This window comes from Carettochelys insculpta, chromosome 1 (genome assembly GCF_033958435.1).
Source record: "Carettochelys insculpta isolate YL-2023 chromosome 1, ASM3395843v1, whole genome shotgun sequence".
NCBI classification, from domain to species: domain Eukaryota; kingdom Metazoa; phylum Chordata; order Testudines; family Carettochelyidae; genus Carettochelys; species Carettochelys insculpta.
The window spans coordinates 173,207,161-173,226,946 of NC_134137.1; the positions used below are offsets into that span (position 1 = coordinate 173,207,161).

At 43.7% G+C, this 19,786-nt stretch overlaps 1 protein-coding gene across 2 annotated transcripts in view; it reads right to left on the minus strand.

Annotated features, from left to right (window-relative positions):
* Positions 1-19,786, minus strand: part of ABCG1 (ATP binding cassette subfamily G member 1) — an 83,085-nt gene that overhangs the window by 27,652 nt on the left and 35,647 nt on the right. For both annotated transcript variants that reach the window (XM_074995664.1, XM_074995673.1), the window contains exons 3-5: positions 6,975-7,092; positions 5,399-5,531; positions 701-751 (exon numbers count right to left, since the gene is read on the minus strand). In XM_074995664.1, coding sequence (XP_074851765.1) covers positions 701-751; positions 5,399-5,531; positions 6,975-7,092 — 302 coding nt within the window. The remainder of the gene's footprint in view (positions 1-700; positions 752-5,398; positions 5,532-6,974; positions 7,093-19,786) is intronic.

Below are 19,786 nucleotides of genomic sequence, written 5' to 3' on the forward strand. Positions count from 1 at the left end.
CTTATCTAACCTGTTCTTAAATATCTCCAGAGCTGGAGATTCCACAACCTCCCTAGGCAACTTATTCCACCGTTTGACCATCCTGACAGTTCGGAACTTTTTCCTAATGTCCAACCTAAACCTCCCTTGCTGCAGTTTAAGCCCATTGCTTCTTGTTCTATCCTCAGAGGCCAAGGAGAACAAGTTTTCTCCCTCCTCCTTATGACACCCTTTTAGATACCTTACTGACGCTTGAAAATTTCTGCTGCAGTTGTAAGAGTTATTGACTATGTCTGGGCACAACGTACGCACACAGGAACAGAACCATACTGCAGACATGCACTGGGGATGAGTATGGGCACACACATGCAAGAGTGTGTATGTACTTGAGTGCACTGGAGCACATATGAGTCCAAAAATTTGAGCCATAAAATGCACCTTAAAAAGGCTCACAAACATTGAAATACATTTGAATAAATCTTTTATGTACACCTAATCAAACCTTCACATCAACCATGCTGAGTGCTACATTTGTAGCAATTTTACTATCCCTCCCAGATAATAAAAGCTGTCCAATTTGTTGTAGTTTACCCCATTCTTGCACATTAACTGAAATTCAATTTTAGGTACAAACTCAAGCTATACAACTTTCGCTCTGACATCTTCACTATGTAGCATTTGTACATCAGAAATACCTCAGTTTGAAGAGCAATATACGTACCATTTCTTTTCTGCCTTCATCTTTTTCCTGAAGTTTCAGATGAGCAGACACCTGTGATATAAAAACACACAATGTGATGCAACTTATACTGAAACTGTTCAGCCACATGACATTTCTGGAATATCCACTGTAAGCGTCAGGGTAGGTCCATGCTTGTGCACCTGGGCTGCTACAGTAGTAACAGGAGAGCTTCTCCAGTTGGTGTAATTAATCTACCTCCATGTGAGGTGGTAGTGCTGGTGACAGGAAAAGCCCTCCCACTTAGGGTTAGGTCAGTAGAACTACATTGCTCCATTATACTGGTATTAATCTGTAGCGTTGACCTGGCCTAATATACACAATTACACTATAAAAGACAGTTACCTCTTTTGTAACTGGTGTTCTTTGAGATGTGCTGTTCATGTGCATTCCACATTAGGTGGTGCGTACGGCAAGCACACACAGTGCCAGAAGCTTTTTCCCTCAGGAGTACTCATAAGGAAGCAGCTCTGGCAACTCCCGGAGTGGTGCCTCATCCATCACCCACCTTCACATCCAGAAATACTCCATCAGTGGGGAAGGAGAACAGCTCCTGGAACGGACATGAGCAACACATCTCAAAGGGCACCAGCTAAAAACCATGCAACCGTCTTTTCTTCATCAAAGGATTGCTCATGTCCATTCCACAGTAGGGGACTCCAAGCAGTACCAGTGGAGGCAGGTCTGAATTCACAGCCACACAGACTGCACCACAGCTCTGAGACACCCAGCATCATCTCTGGCCTGCTGGGTCACGATGTCATGAGATGTAAATGTATGGACTGAGGACCAGCTCACAGCTCTCCAGATCTCCTGGATCAGGATGTGCGCCAGGAACGCTACCAACAATGCCTGAGCTCTGCTTGAATGGGCCTGCACAATCTCCAGTGGAGGGATTTTTGCCAGCCCTTGGGAGCAGCTGGCACTTGCTTAGGGGGTGAGGACATCATGGCTGAAGGTTTCTCAGACACCCAAAAAACAACGTGGCCTGGGGTGGTTGGCTGAACCTCCATAGGCTCCACAGGAACTAGGGTACCAGCAGCCATGTTGTGGGAATTGCAGTGCTGAAAGGCTGAAGGGCAGCACCAGGGGACTCTGGGCCTGGACCAATGGCAGGGACTCATGCTCAGAGCTAGCTTCTGAAGTTGCACGTTTGCTGCCCAGCAACAGTAGGGCCCATGACTTCCTTCCACACAGCAGGAAGTACTGCAGGTCTGCGAGGAGCTCTCTGAACATGGGGAGCCTCTATTAAAGGACCCAAAGCTGGCTGGGGAAAGGCAAACCAGCAGTGGAGATCTGGTGATCTATACCTTCCATCATCCACTCTGCTGAGACACCTTGTACAGGTCCAAGAGTTGGAGCAAGACTCATGGTCCAATGCATGTCAAAGACCAGGACTGCTATGAAAAGAACTGGTGCCAACAGGAAGATGATTAATGATGTCATTCTCTGGAATGGTCCCAGAAGCAGTGCTGAGGTCTTGGAGATTCCAGTGGTTCATGCTGGTGCCCTTGCTGGGGGGGAGGGGGCATGTATCTCTGCAGGTCTGCACAACTCCACTGGCAAACGTTGCTCCAAAACTTGCCTTCAGCGCCCCACGTCAGGTGACCGCAGGGGCGCTGGCAATGCCTGCCTCCCCGAGCCCAACACTTGGCAGTTTTGCACAGAGGAAAGCTGACCCACTGGACCCCTAGGCAGGGAAGAACCTGTAAAGGAGTCCAATGTAGGCTTGTCTCAAGACTGAGGCACTGTATGAATTGATGCCAGTGGTACTGGCATAGCCAGTAAATTCTGCACCACCGGGAAGCCTTCAAGGTTCAATGGCACCTCCAAGCACCAGAGGCCATCATCGGCCCCCAGTGGCAGACAAGTCAGGGCAGGCAGGGCTAGACCATTTCACTTGAGCCGGAGCCTAACTTCCTGATGGAAATTACAAGCTACCTCCAACAGGTCGTGGCTCCCCTCCCTGCTTCTCATTCCCTTCACATGCAGAGAATACCTCTTTGACAAAGCCTTCATCTTCTTAACCCAAGCTGGTAAGGGGGAGCAGTGTCAGCTCGAGGATGACATTGGAGAGGCAATCCACACCAAAGCAACAACGCTTGAGGCCAACCTTTGCTCCGGTGCTGGCATCAACATGACTCCATCTAACGTGCCCATAAACAAATGTCCCTTTCTCTTCTGTCACAGAAATTAAATGATTTGCAAGTTTGGCACATCATTAAGGTGCCCCTCTCCAAGACATCTCAGGCAACTGTTGTGTGGGTCACTTACAGGCATAGGGCGTCTCTACATTTCACAAGGTTTGAAGCCTTGGGATCAGGTAATGGTGTCCCTGAGATAAGTCCCATCGCGGGACAATGATAATTCTACAAACAACAACTATTTCTCAGGGAAATTACTGTACAAAACTACCTATAAAAGGAAACGGCATAGCAGAAAACAAGGCAATAACAAAGAACGGTCAAAGTCAGAGCAGTTCTGTTGCACTGCCACTGATGGCAAGAAAGAAGTGAGAATTGCGAGGAATGTGCAGCCCTCCTTATACCGCCACTCTGGAGGTCACCAGAGCCACTCCCCTATGAGTATGGTGGAGGGAAAAAATTCCAGCACCAGTGCACGTGGCAGGCAAACACACCTATTGTGTACTGTACATGGGCAATCACTTGAAAAAATAAATTAAGGATTTATTCTAACGTAAAGCAGAAATTCGAAAACAGAAGCTTAATAAAGGCAACATTACTTATGATGTTCTAATATGAATATAGTGTAGGCATTTGCATGCTTTCTTAGGTACCACTCAAGGTACCACAAAAATCTCTCTCGTATCAGAGAGAAAGAATAGTCCAGTGGACAATGAAACAACATGGGACGTCAGAAGTTCAATTTCTACCTCTGCCACACACTTCCTGTGTGACACTGGGAAAGTCACTCTACCTGCTTTGGCCTCCCATCTGTAAAGTGATGATAGCAGTATCTCCTTATCTCTGAAATGTTATAAATTCATTCGTGTTTTTAAAGCAGCAATGGGCAACCAAGACTAGTTGAGTGGCCTTCCTGCACCTCAATGGCCCTCGTGATTGGAAGTGGTGGACAACCTGTGGCCCATAGCCCACTAGGGTTTCACAATGGCCTGCACACCCCCTCTCTGCCCCTTCCCCCACAGCTATCATGCAGAGAGGCACTGGAGCCCCACGCTTCCTACTCCTCCCCCTCTCTCCCAGCACTTTTAAAGCACCATGAACCCACAGATTTGCACTCTGTCCCTGCTCCTCCCACTCCTTGCCAGAGCCTGAACAGCTGATTTGTGGTGGGAACGGAGTGGGACTAAGCAGATTTACAGTGCTCCAAAAGCGCAGGCGGAGAGGGGAAGGCACAGGCAGTGTGGGGCTCCAGGGCCCCAGTGCACAGAGGCAGGTGGAGGTGGGCAGACAGGGTGTCCGTGGGCCACAGGTAGATCCTCAGTGGGCCTCATGGGCTGTAGGTTGCCCACCACTGTTGTAAGTGCACAGACACTACAGTGCTCACATACTACAAGAAGTGATCTGCTGTCCTAAGAGGTAACAAAGTGTAATTAATTTTTTGTCAGCACCCTCAGTGGTTACTTTGGGCCAAGTATATCCTCTTAGTCCAACCTATCAAAAAAGACTGTTTATAGCTGTGATGCAGCCAGACACTTAGAAAAACGTGTTGCTCCTTTTGTTCTTTGACATCTGTGGACTATTCAACTAAAAGGAAATAGAAACACATTCTCCCAGAAAGCTGTGTTATAAAAAAAGTCACGATTCTGAAGAGTAAACAGATAAGGCATAGGTCAAGCTACATGATTCTAATGGTCTCTTATGGCCTTCAAGAAATGACTGAAGCCCTTTTCCCTTACCAAAGGATAATGTCCGTGAACTAGTAACTCTCTAAATTGAGGAATGTGCAAGTACAGCAAGACTATTGGGCTGATTTTCTCATCAAGTGAACAGCAGAAGGTTCCAGACCAAGCACCCAAGCTGGCTCTCGGTAAACATGCACCATGTCAAGAGTGAAGAGGATTTTATCAACTTTAAGGTCTGAGCTTGTTCACAGGACTCCCACATGAAAACCAAAGAAGAATACCATAAATGAGGGCTCCTGGCCCCAAGACAAGGTGGCAGCAGGAGCCCTGGCATACAGCCACCTCTGGCCAATATGGAATGATCTGGTTAGAATACAGAAAACTGACAGGGAGATTTAATAGGTCACTTGCCCATGTTCCCAGGACAGAGATTTCCACAGGGCTCTCACAAAGACTCACTCGGTCTGGCCATACTGGCCCAGACTCCAGTGGTTGGCAGGTACTGGAATAGAGAATAAGTAACAGGATACTGGATGGTACTGGGAGGACACATGGGTGAGAAGGTGGCAGCAATGTAGCTGCCATTCTCTGGAATTAGTCTACTGCCGCTACTGTCCAGACACTAGCCATTCATAATATTTTAGTCCCCTGAGGGGGAAATGAATGCAGGCTCACAATGTTTCTTCTGAACCCTCACTGTGAACTTAATGCAGCAACAAAGCCATGGAGACTCAAGTGAAGTTCAGTCTGATACCTAGAACCACAGCCAGGAATGAAACTGTGAGCTCATGCCTGGAAGGGGTCTCTCTCTAATCCCACTCCCCAAACCAGTCAGAAGCAGAAACAAAGTTCACCATCATAGCTTCTTGGACAGTGAGATGAGGGAGCAGCATGTCATCCTGCATAATGTAACAGGACACTTTACGGAAAGAGCGCAGGTCCCGAGGTTGCCCATTAATGAGGATCACTCCTTTCATCCCAGTCTCTCTGAAATGAAACACACAAGTGAATTAGAGTGGGCGTTACCTTTATAACCTTTACTACACATCTCAGAGAGTAGTTGTATTGGGCAATTTTAGCCTGGTTTTAGGTGATTTCTAAGGACCAACGCAGAGAGTGAAGGAAGGTGCATACGTCCTGGGTACATATGGTTTCAGATGACACAATAATACTTCAGATTTATGCAAAAAGTCTGCTGTCAATCTGGATGTTTGCAGAAATGCTCTGACACTTCTTGAAAGGCTGTTTGCAGGGTGTCTGTGCCCCTCCTTTTGTTATCTAGTGATAGTAGCAGAAAACTACAATGTGCTTTTGCTTAGTCACGCAATGGGGGAGAAGGAAAACCACACCGTTGTTTCACTTATTGCCGTTTAATCCAAGAATTATTCTTGTATCCTGAAACTTTTGATGGAAACATGTTTATAAAACCTAAATTAAAATACTCCACAGATAAAACCTTCAGCCAAATCCACCTGATGGCCGGTGAACAGCCTTCTCTCATTTTTGGAATTTTAATGACTACATGACTTATCTTGCACATTAACAAAAAAAAGTCAGAAATGTCTGCTATATAAATGTGACAATGATAGCATAATTCAATATTTGTGAAGTGCTCATTTTCTACAGTTACTGGGTGAGTAGTGACGTGAAATGCAGGTGACGGACCATTACGTTCCCTTTGGTGGGTGGAGCTGAATCCCCCTCCTCCTGGATCCTGAGGTGGAAAAGGAAGTATAAAAGGAGAGCTCTGGAGCACAGCTGGAGCTGGACTGAGGGAGCATCTCTCTCTTTAAGGGAGCTGAGAGCTCTACAGAAGCCCAGACTAGCCCACAAGCAGAGCTATCCCTGCAGTTGGTAGAGACAGAGGAGTAACCCCCAAGGAGCTGTGGAACTGCTGCTAGATGAACACCCCAAATAGCTGTGGGGACTGCTGGCTGTCAAGTACCTACCCCCAGACTATAGCAGGAAGCAGTCCAGGAAAAGCAGGCTTTAGTCTGGTTACACTGCCGAAGAGCAAATAAGTGTGCTTTGGTGGGATCCCTCCTGACCCAGTGATGGAATTGTTTAGTGGGACCCATGGGAATAGGGTAGGCCCAGGTCCCTCTTCCACCTGCTGCCAACCCCACTCCTGCTGTGGCAGCCTACTTGGCTGCAAGGCCTTTGCCAGGCTTTGACTAGCCTCAGCCACGAGGCTAAGAGGCCCCAGACACTTCATGCTGTCTGCTCCAGCCTGAAGGCTGTGGCTGAAGGTGGTTTGTGCTCTGTCCCACTCAGAGAGTCAGAACATCCACCTAGACTACTGGTTACTGTGAGCCTAGAGTGAGTCAGAAAGGTCTCCCTCCCCGCTCGAGGGCAAGAGACTGCTACAGAGCCCTTCTGCTTTTTCAGCTGAGGTCAGACTAGATCATCACAGCAGACCTATACACTGACCTATACCCCGCCAGGATATTCATGAGTGTTGATTTTCCAGCTCCAGAAGGGCCCATAATTGCAACAAGTTCTCCACTGCTGAACTTCCCTGAAATGCCCTTCAAAAGGGTCTTGTAACCTGAAGAAAAAAAAAAAAAGAAAATATTATTCAGTGGTGATGCTCCACAGTTATTTACATGACATATGCTTCACTTGTGCAGAGGTGGCAGGGATGATTGCTAGTGAGTGTAACACAGGCAGTTGGGAGGAAGGTGGCAGTGAGATCAGCACACCACAAGCAGTATCGCAACCTACAGACCGCACAGGAGACTGCTGCCTTTTCCCACTAGGTGAGCAGTGGTGCTGATGCTACACTGGTCCATTTGGAAATGGTTCTGATCTCGAGTCACACCACAAAAAATTTTCTCAAGCGACCTAGGCTTCCAAGTGCCCTTTTCCAAAAGCTTTGTTCTTGTATTTTAGTTGGGCGCTACCTCTCCACCGCAACCCCTACTACAGAAAAACTCTTTCACCTCCAGCATTCTAGCTTCTGGAACTCTCAGATAAGTGGCATTTTAACCGTAAGTAAATTTTAGTTACATTTTCCCTAAGCACAGTAACCCCTCAAAATGCATGATTTTTGACTTGGGCTCCCTATGGCCCTGGCTCAACCACCCCCCCGCAACCCCCAACCCTGGTTCAACCCCTCATACATGGCTCCAGCTCACACCCCATGCCACACGACCCCGGTTCAACCCCCGCCCCGGGCCTGGCTCACCTCCCCTGCACCCGTCTCTGTCTCCATCTCAAAACCCTCCCTCCCCCAGCTCCAGCTCAATCCCCCCAGTGCCCGACTCTGGCTCAACTCCCCACAGGGCTGCATGACCCTGGCTCAACCCCTCCACCACATGCCCGGCTCACCACCCCCCGCCCAGCTCTGGCTCAATCCCCCACCAGGCCATGAGGCCCCGGCTCAACTCCACGCCCCCTGCAGCCCTAACCTACCCCAGGCTTAGCCTCCCTGCCCCCTCCAATGGCCCCAACCCACCATCAGGCTTAACCCTCCCCATCTGTCCCCCCAACCCAGGACTTACCTTTCAAAAGGAGCTCCCAGTGCTCCTGCTGCTTCCCCAGCTACAGAATGTGTGTTCCGCCAGGGAAAAAGCTGCCCCCCAACTTGCACAAAATTCAAGTTATGCAAGGGTGTGTGGAAACGCACCACTGGCATAACTCGAGGGACTACTGTACAGTACAGTGAAAGTAAATACAAATAAATATAGCAAATACAGCATAAGTGTACAGCGCACAATCCTACTGTTGTTGCTACATAAAGTACTCTGCATACATTTTGGTTTGTTTCTTAAGATCTAATCTTGTTTTTCTTCAGTATTATGCACTGCTAGGTCTACCTCTCTGTTATCCAGAATATTTGAATAGCTGGCAACCTCCCAATCCTGTGGCTGCCAGCTACGTTAAGAGTTTACTGTATTCAGGAGCTAATGCCTCAGGTTTGAAGCAAAAATCTAGACCGTTGCTTCAAGTTTTGTGCCAAGTCTCTGCCAAATACAGTGAATATTTTTTGTTTGTTTTGGCAATCTTAAGAGCAAAATAATATTAACATTTGTCATTCCCCCTCAAATAAAAGTAATATAGCGCAAGGAGAGATACAGTACAGAAGCTCCTACTTGATATTTTTCTCCTAAAGACAGGCCTGAGACAAAACTAAGGGCTTTTCTGCACAGGAAATTGACCAGAATAGCTATTGCTGAATGTGCTCACAAGGGGATCTATTCCAAAATACCTGCAGTGCTTTAAATTCATACCCTCCCTTATCCAGCATGATTTCCTCATGCAGACATGCCCTAAATTAAAATGCCCATAAATTTTAGATCAGTAGATTAAAACTGAGAGCCATATCTATAATAGACTGGGTGAATAAAAGCTTTAGATCCAAACTTTATGATCTGAGTCCATCTCTAATTGCTCAGTGACAACTTAAGTTATACCCAGACAGACAATACGGCTGTTGTGCTTAGAAACGCAAGACCTTCAATATGTGACTCATTAAATGTTGATGAGGAAAAAGACTAATTTTACTCGCTCACAGGCTGTCTGCACAGAACTGCCTAGATTAGCACTCAAAACAGGCAAACAGAGGGCATCCAGTTAATTTATAAAGCTGAAGCCACATTAACCCTGAGACTCTTGATTGCAGAACATCACTAGCTAATTGGATTTTCATTCTAATCTGTCTCTGTAATTCACTGATGTACCTTCTCTGGCTACCTGTATCAAGAGGTCTTTTTCCTCCAACTGCACCTGGGAGATACACAATGTGCTGTCTAACTTTTCCATCCATATGCAGAATACATTTCATTGTGCGCACCCAGGCTTGTGTGCACAAGCATTATCAATAGAAAACATGCTGCGGGCAGTTGGTGCTGAGAGCACTTCTAGTCAGCTGGGCAGTATTTGACTCTCTCTCTTAGGTGGCTGCCCAGGCGCTAAGCTTACAGGGAACACTGGAGATAAAAAGGAAAGGCATTCCTGGACTATTTTTTTTTCCCCCCTAAAGATTAAAAAAGATGATCCTAAGCTTTTAACCTGAAAACATTGGCCAGATGGAAGGAAACAGCCATGCTTTGTGTTGAATGTTTCTATAATGAAATTAAAACAAAAAAATGGAAGGTGAGGAGAAAAGAACCAAGCATATGACATGCTGGGGTTTGGCAGTCCACTGAAGCTAGGCTAGTTAACATGCTGGAAAAAAAGTTACACACAACACGTTACATATTCCCACTGCAATTATTATCACAGATTCTAAATGGGAGGCTGAAATGACAGAAAACGATCTTGGTCACAAGCACCAAGAGAACAGGTGATGGAATCTCTTCAGCTAATTTCTGTGTCTTTGTTACCGCTCCATGGCTCAGCTGACTAGGTATCCACTTTTTGGATGGAATGCCCTGTGGCGTTGCATTCTCTATGCTTTATGGAAATAAGTTTTTGATATGAATAGGTCATAACTGAAGTACACTTTCTGCAAGACAGTCCCTGTAAAGTATCATTGGAGGGGTTACACGTTACTGAATATGATTGTCTTATTTGTAATGCATACATCTCTTCTCTTTCTGGAGTTAAGAATGTGGACTTTAGATTTGTGTGACCATAACAAGGGAGAGTGACATCTCTGCTCCACAGCCTTAGGTGTGGGCAGGAGGGAAGTTCCAGAGGTCTCAAGGCGGAGTCTGCCTGTGGGCAGTTACTCTATGACCCACCCATCCTTATCTTTAACAGCAACAAAGGGTCCTGTGGCACCTTATAGACTAACAGAAAAGTTTTGAGCATGACTCACTCACTCACTTCATCAGATGCTGGTCTTGGAAATCTGCAGGGCCAGGTATAAATAAGCCAGAGCCAGGGTGGGGATAACAAGGTTAGCTCAGTCAGCAAGGGTGAGGCTTACTACCAGCAGCTGAACTGGAGGTGTGAACACCAAGGGAGGGGAAGCTGCTTCTGTATTTAGCCAGCCATTTGCAGTCTTTGTTTAAGCCAGAGCTGAAGGCATCAAATTTGCAGATGAATTGTAGCTCAGAAATTTCTCTTTGGAGTCTGGTCCTGAAATTTCTTTGCTGTAGGATAGCTACTTCTAAGTCTGCTACTGTGTGGCCCGGGAGATTGAAGTGCTCTCCTACGGGTTTTTGTATATTGCCATTTCTGATATCTGATTTGTGTGCCTTTATTCTTTTACGTAGAGACTGTCCAGTTTGTCCGATGTATATAGCAGAGGGGCATTGCTGGCACATGATGGCATAAATTATATTGGTAGATGTGCAGCTGAATGAACCCACAATGGTGTGGCTGATCTGGTTAGGTCCTATAATGGTGCTGCTGGTGTAGATATGTGGGCAGAGCTGGCAACGAGGTTTGTTGCATGGATGGGTCCCTGAGTTAGAGTGACTGTGGTGCGGTGTATAGTTGCTGGTTAGGACTTGCTTCAGGTTGGCAGGTTGTCTGTGCTCACGAAAGCTCATGCTCAAAACTTTTCTGTTAGTCTATAAGGTGCCACAGGACCCTTCATTGCTGTGACAGATCCAGACTAACACGGCCACCCCTCCGAGACTTGACACCTTCCTTATCTTGTTCTACTTTCGTCTCCAGGTCCCCATCTCACCTGCTCTGTCCCCACTCTTCTACATATCTTCTCCTCCTCCCCCTCTGTGCTTTCCATCCACCCTGCTCCAATGACACTGAGGAGGATACGGTGGAAGGATATGTTTTTTATAATATATACATTAATTGTTACTAAATAATCATAACGTGAATGTGGCTTTTCACACTGCTTCTTTACATCCAATAAGGACACATTTTAACTATCTGTGTCTTTACCTCAGGCAGTGACCCCTCCTAGTCTTTATTAGATTAGGATCAGTATGTCCGACCCTCTCTCTCTATTAAAATCACTACACTATATGTAAATATGATACCCTTACACTGGGTGAAAACTTGGCCCCAACAGAGTCCCTGAAGAGAACTGTATCAACGCCACCAATGAGGTCAGAATTTTGCTCATTATTTAGCACTTGGATTCCACAGCTAGTCCCGGACTAGCTTAGAATACTTAGCTTAGAACACTATTCAATCTGAGAAAGGCCAATAATGAAGTTCATGTGATAACAGAAAATATTTTAACTTTCTGGTATACCCATTTCTAGGGCACGAGATTGTTCGGATACATAATTTTTACTATGTATGATAATTCATCCCTACTGTAAAGGCTTATTGCAAAACATCAGCACCAACAATAGCGCAGCAACTACAGCATATGCTTCATAACTATTCCATACTATAGTACATAGAACTCTGCCAGTTATAAATCCTTAAAATATAATCCAAAATATACTTTCAGAGCCTAAAAATGTTCATCTGAAGTACTAAGTCACTGACTAAAAATGAAGCTTCTCTTTAATACTAGTTACAGTAGTTTAAAACAGGTTAAACTGTATTTCCACTACTGGTTCACCTAATGACTAAAAATAAACTTGCTTTAATTGTATCTTCCTTTTCAAAATGTCTTTGTAAATCTGAAAAACAAGTTTCAATCAGAAGTGTACTTTGCAACTTGAGTTTTTCCCACTATAAAAAGCTTTTCTGCGTGGAAATGAAAGATCTCCTGCCCAAAGGGCGTGTGAGGTGCCTACCCTACAAATTACACTGCAAGGTGAGGTGGCCGAGCAGTTAAGGCAATGGACTGCTCAACAATTGTGCTCTGCATGTATGGATTTTATTTTTATCAGGTTGGATGTTAGGAAACATTTTCTAACTCTCAGGGTGGTTTAACAGTGGAATCAATTGCTGGGGGAGGTTGTGGAATCTCCATTGCTGGAGATATATAAGAGCAGGTTAGACAGACACCTATCAGGGATGGTCTGGATTGTTCTTGGTCCTGACATGAGGGCAGGGGACTGGATGACGTCTTGATGTCCCTTCCAGTTCTAGTATTCTATGATTGCTTAGTCCATTAAATAGAAGAAAATATCTAAAACTGCAGAACAATAAGGACTGTCCCTAGCTTCCGTTAAACGGATTAAGAAATTTGGACTTAGCAGTACTGTATTTGGCAGGATATACTTAAAGCACCTTAGATATTGTGCTTGTATAGAGTAGACTAAATTATCCCAAATCATCCTCAACACAGTACAAGAGAATGATTTTAAAAGGAAAAGGAAGGAATCCTCACCTCCCTGCAAATGGAGTTTTAATCAGGATTTCCTTAATTGGCATTTTAGACCACTAAGTCCCGACATACACAAAACCATACCTTATTCTCAGCAGGAGTTGGTGAGAGACCTTTCTACTTACAAAGTTTAATTCTGCCAAATTAAAGAGAGGAGATTTTACTATGTAGTAGCAGCATTGTGCCTGGCCTGATCCCTTATGAGGAATTTGAAACATTCTGAGCTGTAACTAACTAGAGACTTCTGTGACAGAATATTGAGGCTAATCTTCCACAGAATCAGTTGACCTATAAATTCTATACTGAAGTCACATGTCTTTCATAAGGAATGGATTATGTGTTTGGAAATATTTGTATTTCTCAAAGACAGAAACTGCTTTCCAGGTGATACATTTACCATATACAGGAAAATGTACCATCCTTATGTCCTAATTCACTTTGGCCAAATTATTCTGTTTACAACTGACTCATACTGAGGGAGCATGTTGGGATATTCATTGCTTTAGAGGAAGTTCAAGGGGTATTATACCTCACAGAGGCATAATCTAATGCTTAGAGTTGCCCAGAGTGTGTGTTACGGACAATGATTCATCCTGAGCTAAGAGGCAAATCTCTGCTGAATTCAGTAAAGTTACAACAATGTTGAATTTATCCCGAAGATACTTGCATCAAAATTATTTTATTTTTCTCAACTAACCTAGATTCTTAAAGGCCCCCGAACTGTTCTGATATTTCCCAGAGAACAGGCCTTCCTCCCCCACTCCAAGTTGTACCTTAAGATGGCTAATCAGTTCATACTACCATCAACAGTAGACCTAGTCAGTTTCCTATCAAACATTCTTCCATCAGAAAATGAGATCTCATCAACATCAAAATGTGTTTCAATAACATTGATTCAAAATTATTTTATTTTGATTTAATTTTATATTCAAATTTGAATCGGTATTTGTACCTTCAGATATTATTTCTTAATACTGCATCAATTCGCAGATTACCAAACCAATTACCAATTATATCAGTTCCAATTTCAATGGGTTATTAATAACGACCACATAGAATACCAACTACCAATGCCCTGTCAGAATATTAGTAACTAACTTCCAAATGCCATTAGACTATCAGCTACAATACCAATAACCAATTATCAATGTTACTGTCAATTAAAACAAGCAAGAATGCCCACTTGGAATAACAACCAATTATATTTTTAAGATAATCAAAACCTGCTTTTAAATATAAAATAAAAACAAAATTAAAGTATATGTAACATAATCAGAAAATCAAAACTGAAATGAAATGTTTTGGTTTTATCTAAATGATAAATTTAATTCATGTGAAAAACAAACAAACCCACACATTTTATTGTATGGGAAATTTTGACTTTTCAGTCTAATTCTGGACAAGAGGATGGAGACAAAGAATAGGTCCACAGCTGGCAATGTGAGTTTACCCCGCAAAAGGAGCTCAATAAACAAGATTTCTCTAGCCCATAAATCCAAGGTCATGTACTAAGCAACCACGTATTTCATGTATAAACAATTAAGTTTCGTCAAATGAATTAGGGAGAGTTCTCTGCATAATAAAGATAAGTGGGGTCTAAAGGAGAAGAATCCTCTGTTTGTTAGAGTCAAAGGCTTCATTGCACAATTCAGCAGTGAAGTACCTTGCAGGAGATTACATCTGCTTTCACTGGAGAGGAATATGAAGGTTTCTGGGAAACAGATTTTTTCAAAATTAACTTTAAAATGAACAATATTATTCACATACTTAAAGTTATATAGATGCTTAAATAGACTGAGAAACTGTGGTCAAAGTCATCATTAGAAACACCACTTCTCCCATGGATTCACTGAAGTAAACATCTTTAGAGTGACAGGTTCATTTGCATTTCCTTGATGTAATGCATTCATTTGGTATTCAGAGAGATGTCGCATAGCCATTCTAAAGTTTTCATGAGTTTTAGCATAATTCTGCACTCATTAATGCATCCATGGAACCTGGCTGTGTTCCCATTTCAATCTATGGAAGTTTCTCACTCAGAGCAGGAGTGGGTATTGAAAATGAATCAGGCTGTGTCTACACTGAGATAAAAATCAAATTTATTAATACTGATTTTGTAACTCTGGAATTTATAAATTCGATTTTGACCATCCTCACCTCCCCACGTGCTCCTCACAAAGTCAACTTATTGCCGTCACACTGCATTGGCAATCATTAACTGTTGCAGTAATGGTAGTGCATTGTAGGAACCTATCCCACAGTTCCCTCATCCCCATAGCATTCTGGGTGTACTCGCTGGTCTTTGATATCGTCTTCCCACATCGCATTTTCCTCATTCCCCTCCCGTGTTAAGCAAATGTCCATTTTTCCCATCAGAAGGAAAGAAAAGCAGGGCATCCACAGAGATGGCAAAGTTAACAGAAATCTCTCTCTTCCGTAACTGAATTCTCAACTGGCCATCCGCTGACTGTCTGCCCTCCTGTGATCGCATTTGATCCCTGAAAATAACACAGGAACCCTGAGAAGTTTGAAGAAAGAATTGAAAGGAAAGTTTTTTTGGGGGGGAGGGAAGCTGCTGAGGGGATGGTATTTGGCTTTCCAGTGCCCTGTTTGTCTTCTATGCACAGTTTGTGTTCTCAGTTGGCCATCCACTGAGCGTCCCCCCTCTGCCGTGACTGCATCCGATCCCCAAAAATAACACAGGGACACACTGTATTCTCCACTGGCCCTCCACCCACTCTTCCCTGCGTGACAGGGTGCAAAGTTAGAAGAAAGAGGATAGAAAAGTAAAGGAAAAAAGATTTTTGTCTTCCCTCTTCACTACACATATGCATTGCTTTAGAGGAAGTTCAAGGGGACATTGTACCTCAGAGAGGCATAATCTAATGCTTAGAGTTGCCCAGTGAGTATTATGGACAATGGCACATCCTGAGCTAAATAGGTAAATCTCTGTTGAATTCAGTCAAGTTACACCAAAGCTGAATTTATCATGAAGATACTTTCACCAAAATTATTTTATTTTTCTTAACAGACCTAGATTCTTGAAGGCCCCAAACTGCCAACATGGGGGATGGCAGCAAAATCTCATACACTGAACTTGTAATGGAAACCGGAATCTCAACTGGCCCTCCACCCTGTGCTTTTGGGGGTAGTCAAAGCACGAAGACAGACAGGAACTGTTAGGAAAAAGATTATGTAACAACTATCAAAGCAGCAGGTGTCTGCAATGGACAGCAAGCCCCCAAAAATGTTTGGGGGGAGGGGTATGGGTGGGGGGCTGTGGTCTGCAGCTGCAAAGCTGGTTGAAATATTCCAAAGCCCCTGAATATCTTAGCCACCAGAGGAGATTTCCTCCCGGTGGCAGCAAGCCCCATAGGTCCATTGCGAGGGGCGTGGGGGAGGTTCGGTTAAAGTATTCTCTCCTGCTTATCTTAGCTGCTGGGGGAGACTTCCACCTGGCAGCAGAAAAAGAACCAAAATATTTTTGTTGCAGGGCCAGTTGAAGTAGACCCAAATATCTTAGCCACTGAGTAAGACGTCCCCCTGGCAGCAGCAAGCCTCCAAAAAATCTTTCCTGCACTTGGAGCCCTAACAGCACACAAGCCAGGACATGGTGCTGCCTGGCAGCATGGTCAGCCCCAAATGGTAGGCACCTCCTTTTATTGGGTTGGGGGCTACCCATGTAGTGTGCCAGAGCGCAGGAAATCCCAACCGCGTGGCGCTTGTTGGGGAAGGAGGGAGCTCGCACACAAATGTAAACCTCCGAGAAAAAGTTTCTTGGCCTCTCATGTAAGCACAGTCCCCCTGGCCCCCGGCCGTCAACAGCCGTTTCCCATGTGGTACAGCGGGATAACAGCTGGCACCAGGCAGTGCATATAAAAACAACAGGTGTAGAGACAGAACCACGAACTCCATGCAGGGGCTATTTGTAATGGATAGACGCACTCACAGTGCTAATAGCAAAGACAGACAGACCTTTCTCAGGCTCTCATACAAACATGAGCCCACAGCCACAGGCTTCCTGCTCCCGATTTAAAATTCATGGTCTTCCTGTTACCTAATTCCCGTACACCTACAGAGCAGCAGCCAGAGTGGAGCGCTGAGGATTACATTTGGGACACCTCTAGAAGCTAATAAATTTGATTTCAAGATGTGGCACTTCCACACTGGCCTTTATTCGAACTTCTGAATTCAAGCTTGACACTACACCCCACCAGGTACCAACAACATTATGATACCGATATTACTGCTCCCTAAATTGAGCTAATGATATTTACAGTAAAAACAGTCACATGGTAATACTGACTAACTCCCTTAAATTCAAATTTATCTCGTATAGAAAAAGTAAGTAGCTTCCATTTCATCAACAACCCTTCTGAATGTTCTGAATAACTGATGGTGCTATTTATACCACTGCTATACTGTGTCATTGACACCTTTTTGTTTTTCCTTGGATTTTGACTGCACACAATGACTAGACCTGCTATCCTCCAACCTAGAGGATATTATACATGCAGTTAATTAGTACCATCACCTCCTATAAGCAACTGTCAGAACACAGGGCCAGATGGATCTGACCCAATATGGCCACTCATGTGTTCTTAGCCGTTTATTTCTATTAATACACAACTTCTCTCATCCTTTTATTAAATTACATACAAAATTGCTATGTTAAAAGAGTGGTAAGACTGCATAGTGAAGGACTTTGAAATTAAGCAATGTCAGTATTAAGGCTCCCTATGCTCAGTGCAATTAGCACATTCACAAATTATGTCAGCAAACCCCTGACAAATTCTAATGAATATGTGCAAGTAGCAATTTCCCGATGATTATAACTGAGTCAAAACTGGGTAAATATTCACACATGCAAAAAACAGACATCTTTGACCCTGCCAAATTTCAAGCTCCTTCTCCAAAGCAGAGAGGTACTAGAGCTTTTTCGAACAAATGTTTGGAAAAATGAACAATGACAAAACTACCTATTTTTCTCTAATCTAAGATAGTCAAACCATTTTTGCTCAAACTTTCTCAGAAACCTCTATGTCACGCAGACCCCTGGCATTAGAAATGTCAGAGTAAATTGTTGAAGTTTGGCAAACTTATAAGCAACTGAAAACAGACGGTTACATCAGAAAGTGTAAAGAAACTTTAGCTATAAGAATTGTTACCAGCTCCACCTTCCATATATCTGCATGAAGTCAGCCGTGAGTTTTAAAAGCCTGATGATTTTATCAACCAACCCATTTACCAACTGTGCTGGATGCCATTTACTATTAAACAAAAATTATTTGCAAAGGTTACTTTTCATTTTTGTATAACTTATTTTTCAGCAGGCACGTTATCTATCCCTCCTCAAAATTACAAAGCTGTAAATTCACAATTCATGGCCTTTAGAAAAATCACCTATATGATATTAATATTTTCCACAAGAAACATGCTTTTTAAAATATGGTAGTTGCATCCATTAACTCATTTGATCCTAATTCAATTGCCCTGATGAATAATAAAGAGAAGCTTTGGAACTATTTTTTTAATTAGATTCACTAATGGTATTGCATGGAAAAGCAGCATATGGAAGAGCCACAAAAAATTATTAAAAAGGTCTAGAAAACATGAGCTGTGAGGGAAGACAAAGAACTGGGTTTGTCGAGTCTGGAAAGGAGAAGACAGAGGGGACATGACAACAACTTTCAAGTACCTAAAAGGTTGTTACAAGGAGGAAGACAAAATTATTTTCCTTAACCACTGAGGACAGAGCAAGCAACAATGGGCTTAAAAAGCAGCATGGGAGGTTTAGGTTGGACATAAGGAAAAACCTTCTAATCGTCAGGGTGTTAAGCAAGGGAATAAATTGTCTAGGGAGATTGTGGAATCTCCATAATTGGGTATTTTTAAGAGCAGGTTAAACAAAAACCCACCTGGGATGGTCTAGATCCGGGGTCAACAACCCCCAACACCAGCTGCCAAGAGTGGCACACGAGCTGATTTTCATCAGCACATGAGGCAGGAGCTCAGCCCTGCCTGTCCTCCCCCAACACAGCCAGTAATTTGCTCAAATCCACACTGCTGGTGGATTAACAAAAGAACAGCCAATGCTACTAACCACCACCTAAACAGCAAAGCTCTGCATGTGAACATATTTATTAATGAAGCTGTTATAAGTAGGACTCTTAGTGACTTTAAAATGTATCATCAGTACTCGGACTGTACATAGGAGGTCAAAAGTCCAGCACTCTGCCTTGGAAAAATTTCTGATCCCTGGTCTCAGTGGTGCTTGGTTATTCCGTGAGTGCAGAGGATGGGACTTAGTCTCTTGCGGTTCTGTCCAGTCTTAAGATTCAATGGAAACAAAATGATGTTTTCCAGGTGCAAAATCCCTGGGCCAATTCTCATTTTTCTGACACCTGTGTAAGCCAAATACAGTGAAGACCAGGGAGCTCCTAATATAAAACCAATGTAAATGACAAGAAAACCAGGCCCTATATTCTTTCTTTTTGATTTGTGGCAGAAGCAGAGCATCTTCCTCTCATGCAAAAAGGCTCTTACAAACTCCCAGTGTCTGGTTATCATCACTGAGGTCTTTTATGACCACAAATTAATAGACAAAATCCTCTCGATCATTACTTACTACAGCACGGGGCAAGCATTATGCACAACATGGACTAATCTTTGTACATTTCCTATTAAGAGACCAGTTGGTTGAATTATTCAAGAGAAAAACAAAGTTGTAAAAGTCCACCCTGCAGAGGAAAGCTTCATCTAATGATACTGTGCCAATGTGTACATAGTCCTGTTAATTCTATAGCAGAAAACCTGGCACGACAGAGCTGGGCAGAAACTGCATGGTGAAGCAAAGAGACACATATACACTAGCCTTAAGCCAAATCTATGCTGGAAATTTTTGCTGGTATAATGTGTTTAGGGATGATGCCCTTATATTTTTATACAGGCATAGAAATGTTTTTGCTAGTACCATTTATTTTCTTCCAGGAGCTGGCATAATCTACTACCTACATCTCCCCAAGGAAGCTTGGCCCAACAGCTATGCCACTATACTGGCACTTTCTTCCTAGGGGGAGCAAGGTGTTGGGCATTT